At 36.2% G+C, this 9,801-nt stretch overlaps 1 protein-coding gene across 1 annotated transcript; it reads right to left on the bottom strand.

The window, feature by feature from the left end:
- Positions 1-1,930: 1,930 nt before the first annotated feature.
- On the bottom strand, positions 1,931-8,406 carry fabp3 (fatty acid binding protein 3, muscle and heart). Its single transcript, XM_056479856.1, has 4 exons — positions 8,230-8,406; positions 4,957-5,129; positions 4,613-4,714; positions 1,931-2,218 (listed from the first exon to the last, which is right to left on the bottom strand). Exons 1-4 carry the CDS (start codon positions 8,300-8,302, stop codon positions 2,165-2,167), a joined length of 402 nt encoding a protein of 133 aa, XP_056335831.1. The 5' UTR covers positions 8,303-8,406; the 3' UTR covers positions 1,931-2,164.
- Between the last annotated feature and the right edge of the window lie 1,395 nt (positions 8,407-9,801).

The raw sequence follows: 9,801 nt of genomic DNA, 5'->3' as shown, positions 1-9,801 counted from the left end.
GGGAAGACACCCAAACTCGAGTTATTCCTCTTATCAGGAAACAGAGGAATAGGGATTCGAGCGAAGTATCTAGCCCGGCCCCAGAACGCTCCCCCCGGGATTGTAATGCTTAAGAGGTGAGGTGACGGGGTGGTGGAGGGATGCTAAAGTCGTAAGGTGCTGCAGGTAAGACAGCTTTGGTATATATAGGGGTTTGGTCAAGAACTGATTGGATAATAGAATAATTGTCAATGACGTATTTGATACAGAAACTTCTGCGCCTGCTCCTCCCGAAATTTGTTTAGAAAACATTACTAAATAAAAATATAGGTCAGGTCAGTATCCTCAGCAGTAAATAAATGGAGAACTTTTAGACAAATGTTACTGTAAGGAAACTGATAATAACATTATGGTTAAAAAGCCATTTTTAAAATAAAAGTTTTATTGGGATTGTTGGTGAATGTATGGGTGTAAATAGGCAGATTGGGTAGCTACACATAAACAAAGGAAAATTAAGACCTGTTAATAAAAGATTTCAGACCAACAATTGATATTTCAGTAGATTTGAGACATAAGGCCTATAATGTAGCTTTTGGGATTTTAGACTTTAAGACACTGCAGATACCCTGATTTATACATGTTGCCATTACCAAGGTGGATGATATCTGGATGTTCGTTATTATCAGTTTAGTACAATAAAAGTGCTAAAAATTGCCAACTACTTTGTTCTACTGGTCAAAAATAAATAAATAAAGTACTTTACTTTGAGTCTACACTGAATCACAATCAGTCTTTGACTTGAAAAGGGATAGTTCACCAATAAATGAAAATTTACACACTATTTGATTTACCTCAAGTGGTTTCTAAACCAAAGACGCCCAAATTAGGGCCTGCAGGCCAAAAATGTCCCAGCATGGTAACCTTTGATTTGGCCCCATCCCGTCTGAAAGAGAGGGGTAATGATGGGGAAAGTTGGGGCGAATGCCTTCGACAGAGAACATCATTTCTTATTGATCATAATCTTTTGTTAGTTTCATTGTTGAGCTTTAAAAAAGCAAACTGGTATTTAATAATTCAATCCAATACGGTGAATAAATCAGATTTGTGATACGTAGTTACTCGACAGATCGAGGACAATGCAGAAGACTTTGACGAGGAAATCAGGCAAAACAAAAGCAGGTGCAGCTTGACTTGTGTACTCCGCATTGAACTCCATTGTGTTATAAATGGGATTGTTTTTATTGTAAGAAGTCATTGTAAAATGTAAAAATGTATAATTATTAATACGATTAAAATAGTTTTCTATTTATCTTTACTTATGGATAAATTAGGAATTTACCTTGCTGAATTTACCTTCAGCCCACCACCCACAATTAAGTTTGGTTTTTGGCCCTTCATAAGAAAAAGTTTGGGAAACCCTGGTCTAAACCTTTGAGTTTCTCTTGTTAAACTCAAAAGAAGATACTTTGAAGAATGTTAGAAACCAGTAACCACTGACATTCATAATAAGAAAAACAAATACTATGGAAATCAATGGATACCATTTTCCAGAGTTCAACAGAAAGACAAACTGTTCTGGAAAAAGTGAAAGTTAATTAAACGACAGAATTGTCATATTTGGGTGAACAGTGCAGTTCATTTATAGGCCACTGGTGTCGCTAAACACACTTTCTGAATTCTTACATGTGTGAAGGTTAAAAGGTGCACCGTGCAACCTCCGTATGGCCCTTCACCCAGAAACACACGCGCACAAGACCATGAGCTCGATTTAGACCTCATAAACGTCACCCAGCAGACACTGGAACATGCTTAAATTAGAAAGACCTCACGGAAATATTACAGCAGGTCACGCTTGGGGCTTTAAAAATAATAATAAACACACACACACACACACGGTCCAGAGCTGGAGCGCTTGATGGAAATATTGACACAATAAATTGCACAAGGTGAATTTGGAGCAAAAGTCATATTTATTGTAGACCAAATGCGTATTTATAATAACACTGACCGCCGGGCATGTCATACACCCAGAAATACAAGATCATATACAGAAATCTGGAGGTTTGGAAGTTGGAATTTATTCAGTGTTTGGGAAATGGTGCAAAGGACAGCATGAACACCACAGAAAAACCATTGGACATGTACATAACCATTGATGAGGACGGATTGAGGCTCAGCTTTCCCTTTATTCTGCTTTTACGTAGTGTCGTGTGGAGACGACGTCGCCAAGTGTCAACGTCTGTTAATAAAAGAGAGAGGTTTGTGTGTTGATATATGGTCATTCAGCAGTCAAACACCCATAAATATTGCTGAAAGTAATCACTAAATGGCCAGCAGAAGTCATTTAGCTATACAGTGCATTAGTGCAAGTTCATTTTTCAGCATTGCTGGTTCTGGAAGTATTTTCTCATTCATTTTTCTCATAGAAAGTTTATTTTAAAGATTTATAACTCATGTATGCAAGCAAAAAGGAGAATCACAGTATTATAAATGTTGATTTGAGGTCAAGTATATTAAAATAAAGGCAAAACGCCAAATTACAAGGTTATGAGGCTAAGCATAGCGAGTCACAATCAAATATAAAACCATTTAAATTGTTGATTGTATCCACAGAAATGATACCTTTCATGCTATCAGTAACAATACACAAATATTGACACTCTTCTTAAAGGCATCGCTAGATCTGACTGTCATTTTAGGTGCTTCATATCATGAGTGGGCGGAGCACTGAGTGGCGGAGTTTGCTCCCTGCACCTTTCTTATTGGTGGAATGTTTGTAGCATCATGGGTAATGTAGTCATTTTCTCCACATGAGTTTTACTATTGAAAGCAATATAAATAGACGAGTTCACCAAATTCAATTAGGGCCCCGTTTCAGAAAGGAGGTTAAGTAAAAACTGTTAATCCTGAAATGAGAGAAATTCTGGGTTTTCCCGTTTCAAAATGGCAGGTTTGTCAAACTCGAGAAAGTAGGGTGAGTAAAGCCTGTTTCTGAAAGAGAGGTAACTTTTACCTAACCTGGTCAAGAGCCATTTTTATTTTCTAAACTCTTGAGTTTCTGTCGGTCTCTTCCCCCTTTTTAAAGACTAAATGATATTTCTCTCCTTAGCCTTAGTCAATCATTGCTTACAAGAGCGAAGACACAGATCCAGGATGTCCCTTATGTTTTATTTACTTCACCTTATTTTAACATTCAACAACGATTAACAAACAGAGCACTTCTGTGAGGTAGCTTGAACAACAGTAAATATAAAACAAATCTAATATAAAAACAAACAGCAGCTCAACTTAAAATACCCGACAGGCAATCCTAAATTTACACATCTCAATAATGTTGTTGTCATCAACTTTAAAATACCGCCAGACCATAGACAAAAAAAATCACGCTTCAAGCTGCTTCCGTGTTCTACTTTGCCGGCATTTAACCAATAGCATCTCTGCAACAAAGTGATGTCATGCCGCAAGAGTTGCTATTTCTGTGTCAAGAAAGAGGACCGAGTCTGCACTACCGCATAACTATAGGTGTGTTAAAAAATGATAAGAAGAATTAAAATGATAAATTATAAAAAAGGCAGACACGCACGTGCACTTTTAAATGATTAAAAACTCTATTTTAGCATTCCTGTTTTGTCAAATCTGTTGTAGAAACTATGCAGTAGCCTATTTTATGTAATTTAATGCAATTACCTCTGAAATAACTTCAAAATTCCCCACTTTTTCAAGTGGAAAGCCTATAAACGTCACACATCACATAACACATTACTTATTTTTTATTATACTTAAATATTTAAATACTTTAAGTATTTTAAAATGTAATTCGCATTAACTTTAGCAGCTATGTTTTTCCATGCTAACTGCCTGTGTTTCGCCAATGCAGTGGTGTTGCTTTGTTTTGTTTTTTAAATATATGGTCATATTTGCTATAACTTATAAGTTCAGCTGGAGAAATAAAAATCTGATATGTTTTTTTCAGATGTTGCCATGGTGACTTGTAATATCCATTGATAATGCCTTTTTATAGTTGCGTGTGCACGCTTAACTCTGAATTAAGCTGCGGTCACACCAGAGTTTGTGCGAAATTCTGTCGTACGGCACTGGGAAAAGGGGCGGGATTAAACAAGATGATTAGACATTAATAAAGTGAGCGATTGCTCAATGTTTTTAATTTCTGTCCAGAGAGGTCATGTTTTGATCCTCGATTGGTCTTACGTAGTCAAGTGATGCGGTTTCACAGTTCAGAGTTTACCAAGCTTGAACTTTGCACTGCAGCAACCTGCGAAACTTGACGCATGACCTTGCGTTTCCGGTCTGACGCATTCGTATGCGTATGAATGGAAGTCTATGGGAGGAAAAGCCCAGTGTGACCATGGCTTTAGTCTACTCAAAGTTGATTGACCAAACTCAGATCAGCTGTTCAAGTTTAAACTCAGAGTTGCTTGAACCTCCTTACTGAAACGGGCCCCAGATCTCACTAAAGATCACTCTTTAAAGGTTTATCAGTTTACCAATAGCCCTTTGGAGAAAACTAATAGAGTTTTTACTTTCAGAACCCAATGGATGCACTGTATTGCAGCAGTTCTTAATGAATGCAATAGAATAGACATGCATTACTGAATGTACACAAAATACTGACCAGAGTGAGGTTATTGTCACTGACTTCTCGGAGCAGGGTCGTCTCTTTACCGTCCCATTTCTGAACATGCAACAACTTCCCTCCATCTAAAGTTATAATAGACTGAACACAAACAACAGAAGACAAACAGTGGTTACTTTGGAAAACATGCAGGAGTGGCGTTTCTATGTCTTCATTAATGATTGATCGGCTGAATGTCATGGCACAGGTCAATCTCTCAATGGGGTTTAGACAGAGGCTTGTGGGACACCAACAAGACACTATTGTGTTATTCATTTCAGTTCACAATGTGCCAGTTGTTAAGTGACTGGAAATGGAACCAGTGTGTGCTGTGTGTGTGTTACCTTGACTTTTCGGTCATCTGCAGTGGTCTCGTCGAACTCCTCTCCAAGTTTGAAATTGATTTCTGTGGATTTGAAAGTGCTGACGGTTTTAAGTGTGAAAACGTCGCCCTCCTTGGAGATGATGGTTGTGGGTTTGGTCATATTGGCAACTTGACGCGTGGCAAAGCCAACACCTGATAAAACAAACATAACACACATTTTTAATCAAGGCATGAAGGTACATGCAATACTAGAAATATTATAAAGCCATTTTGGATTATGCACTTCCAGAGAAATTCCAAGACGATCTCGCAGCAATTCGTAACAAAAACTAATCGTAATGAGTACTGTGAACTTACTCCATTTGAGTAAACAAAGCAATTTGAGCAGAGTAAAACCCAATAAATGAAGAGAACTCAAACCAACTGAGTACTGTAAACTGTAAAACCCTGTAACACTGTAAAACTCAATAAGTTAAGGCAACTCAAGCCGCTTAAGGAAACCAATTGTTACAAACCATTTGAGTTTAAAACTAATCTATACGAGTACTGTGAACTTACTCCACTTAAGTTGAAGTAATGAGGTATTTAATTAACTCATTACCTTCAACACTGAGTTCAAAACTCTTTTCAAATGAGTAGAATTAATTCCTACACTCACTGTATTTGATAAAGTTGACTGTTGGGTTTTACAGTGTATGAATTAGCCACTGAACTGACAAAAACGTAAAACAGTTAAGTTTCCTCAAGAGATCAGGCTGGAAATTCACATGGATTCAATCATGAACTAGATATACTTTTAGAGATTGTGATGAAGTTTTACACGCTACAAAAAATCTGCTCATAAAGATCTACAAAAATTAGAAGCTGTCATGCATGTTAGGTCTTCTGAAAATTGGAGGCCACTACTAAATTACTTTGATGATTTAACACCTCTTGAAGTGTTTATTTAAGAAATCATCTTATGGTCAAAATTAGCCTCATGATAACACTTTATTTTGATGGTGCATTTGAGTATTAGCTCCTTCAACACACATTTAACTGACTATAAGTAACTTTGCAAGTACATGTCAGCTTACACTAACCCCAACCCAAACATAACAGTCTACTTGAGAATTGAGAATGAGAATTAGTTGGCATGTAGATGTAATGTAACTGAAATTCAACAAACGGACCATCAAAAAAAAAAGTGTGACCACCCTCACTTTTGCATTTATACTCCGGTTTTGTCATGCCTTAAATTGGACTCACTGATCCAATTCAGCAAAACTAAAAATAATAATAAATAAATAAATAAATAAATAAATAAATAAATATATAAATAAATAAATAAATAAATAAATAAATAAATAAATAAATAAATAAATAAATAAATTAATTAATTAATTAATAAATAAATAAATAAATAAAATCACAATAACCACTAAGTAGCTAGCACATTATTCTTAATGTAACGGTTTATTTTATTTACTCATCTATTTTATTTATTTACTTCGTCATCTGTTATATGTTTTACACAAAGACTGGCTTAGTGTTTGTGTGGGTGGAGTGGGGTTGGGAGGGGGGGTTAAATGTTCATAAGAAGGGTTTAAAAGAAAAAAGTAGAAATTGGACATTTTTCTATATAATGAATGCTATTCACTTGCGTTCAATAAATAGAGTTTCTTAAATTCTGTATTGTGCATTCCAGGCCAGTAGGTGGCGATGTCACTTTTTGTAAAGAAACATAAAAGTCCTGTTATTAACCCTTGTGTTTTTGTTAGTCAGGTACTTGCACATGTCTAAAAGAGAGTCTCAAGGGAAAATGATTAAAAATGTATAACTTTTTACGAATTTGTCAGTGCTGATAGTCAACATTGCACCAACATGTCGCGCAACTACCATTCCAGCGTCTAGAGTTCAAATCCAGACTCAGCTTCTTTTCCATTTTTTAATTGAAAACAGTTTCGTTTTAACGCCTCAAAACACATTATGCAAATCTTACTTTGTCTTTACAAAATATTTGAAGCTTTAAATAACTTTTAAAATGTATATGCTGAAGAAGCAAAGTATATTTTAAAACATTTTATAAAGAGATATCTATCCTTAATGTTTGGCTATAAAATGTTTTATTATTTAACACTTAACATTAAATATTTAAATATTAAGTGTTAAAATGTTAACGATTATCATTTTTTACATTTAGATTTCATTTAAAAAAGTAAAAAAGTTAAAGGATCAAAAGAGCCTTATTATCATAAAATGCTAATGATGTAGAATATCTGCATAGCTTAAGGGCAGAACAATAATAATTAAACAAAGACTGCATATATATTCAGTGGTTAGTCATCTATGAACACGTCACCACAAACAAATAGTCAAGCTCTGGAACGGGCAGAATGGTCACATCAGCATGTAAATGGCTTTGGGAGAACGCAGCAACTGCTATCAATCTGTTCAGCAAATACTGTGTACAAGTATGTGAGCAAATGCAGACAGACCAGATCTTTGTTGCTTTCTTCTTCTTTTGACAACAGATGGAAAGCAGAAAATCGGGGTTCATTGTCGTTCACTTTAGGAGTGGTGGTTTTGAAACAGATTAGTCAAAAGGAAAGAAGAAAAAAAAATCCCCCACTTTGTGTGTCAGTCACTTCGTCTCCCTCCTCCCTCGGCTTCCCTTCATATAGATGCACACTAATTGATTTTCCCCACCTCGTCTTCCTCTATCAACCCACAACTCACTCAACACGACTTTAAAAACCCTCAAAATGTCACACAGCTTCTCAAGAAACGCCTGACCGGTTTACATTTCCATACGACTTGAGTAACAAATCAAAGACAAACGAAAAAATTCAAGACAAGGACATATTTACTGAGGAGTTGAGCAACCATTCACATTTTTTGTTTCATGCTCTTGCTTAAACACACACACACACACACACACACACACACACACACACACACGATTAAATATAGAAACCATTGTAGTTTATACACTAGAACAGCACTTGTTCATAGTCACACATGGTGAAGGAATGAATGTGGTTGTGTTAAAGCACATGTGATAGTCTGCATGTGTGTGTATGTGTGTGTGTGTGTGTGTGTGTGTGTGTGTGACCCTCCCTGCACCACATGCACTTCATCTCTCTATCTCTCTTTCTCTCTCTCTCTCTCTCACACACACACAATAAATGCATCTCAGCTTACACTTGCACACCATAACACTCACACACAATGACATGTGCTCACTTGCATCAAAAGGCACACCCTGTGTAAAGCTATAAAACACACACACACAGATTCACATGACACTCACCGATTCCTTTCATGTACTCATCGAAATTCTTGCTCTCCTTCAAGTTCCACGTGCCGATAAAAACGTCTGCCATGTTTGAGCTGAAGCGCAGCAGAGAATGAGAGCGAGAGCAGATGGAGGGAAGCAAAAGAAAGAGAGAGAGAGAGGTAAGACAGCACCACAGAGCTTCTGCTGCGATCCTACTGGCTGATTTATAACTGCTGTTTGTGATGTCATCAGTGCAGGCCTGGGGAGGGTGGATGGGGGAGGAGCTATGAGATGACTGACACACAGCAGGGGGGCAGAGAGAGAGAGAGAGAGAGAGAGAGATGGGGAATGAAGGAGATTCAATCAAATAGAATAGAATAAACAGAGGATGTCAAGGGAATGTGTGAAGTCAATGCCAAAAAAATGATAATAGAATTTGTTTAGATTTTGCATATGCATTTGATTTAAAAAACTAATCAATGGATGATGTCAAGATTTTACATTTTTGATCTGAGTATCAAGTCAAGCTATATTGTCATTCTGTGTGTGGACATACAGAGGAATGAAATATCGTGTCTCGCAGGACAACAGTGCTACATAAATGAATCATAAATTCCAACACAACACCGGACATAAGAGCTATTTAAAAAACCTATCCATTGCTAACATACACTATAAGATTCTTAACTATACACATAAGACAGGTTATACAAGTACTTATACATGATATATCTAGGCCTGTCACAATAATCAATATATAGACTTATCGCACAACACATGGACATGAACTCATGAATCATTTTTGGTGATGCAATATAAATCGCCCATACATTAAAAAAAACTATTATAGTAACACTTTAGCTAGGGCCAGACGGAATCTGCGCACATTTTTTGCTATTTCTGCGCAAAAATTGTTGTGTAAAAAATCTGCGGATTTATGCAGATATGAGTATCACAACTAAAACCTTAATATATGAAATAAAAAGTACTACATTTTTGACTTTTATTTAATTTTTACAGTGCAAATCTAATTAGATCCACTTTATTTGGTAAATAAAGCAAGTCTCCCATACAATATCTCTACTAAAAGACAGAAAATGTTACTTTACAAACTGTATTGTGAATAAATCATATAAATATTTTCATATTAGTCAATAATATGACTGAAATTAATTTTAAAAATGAATGAATATAAATTTACACGCATTTAAACAAGTAAATAAACAGAATCAGTGATGGGCTGAAAATCTGCAGAATTCTGTACGCGCAGATTCCGTGTGGGTTAACACCTGCAACATCTCTATCTCTATTGGAGGTGTCAGTGTCAGTATGGTTAAAACACTATAGTATTGACCAGTGGTGTAGTCCTAAAAAAAAAAGGTGGTGTACTATTACCCACCCAACCCGCCCATGCTGTTTTATAATTTTACCTGAACGTTTCAGCGAGGCATCATTCAGTTGACTTTGAAAAACTCACAAAATGTTCTCACAGCTGCTGTGGTGGTCAGGGGGCGGGGAATGTAAACAAAAATGCACCAATTGCAAATGAAGAGTTAAAAAAACATTTGGAGTACAGTTAAAGGGGATGCGAATACACATTATTAG

Source organism: Danio aesculapii, chromosome 19 (assembly GCF_903798145.1).
Source record: "Danio aesculapii chromosome 19, fDanAes4.1, whole genome shotgun sequence".
Classification (NCBI taxonomy): Eukaryota; Metazoa; Chordata; class Actinopteri; order Cypriniformes; family Danionidae; genus Danio; species Danio aesculapii.
Note: the sequence above shows the minus strand (reverse complement) of the source record. Positions and strands in the feature narration are given on the sequence as shown.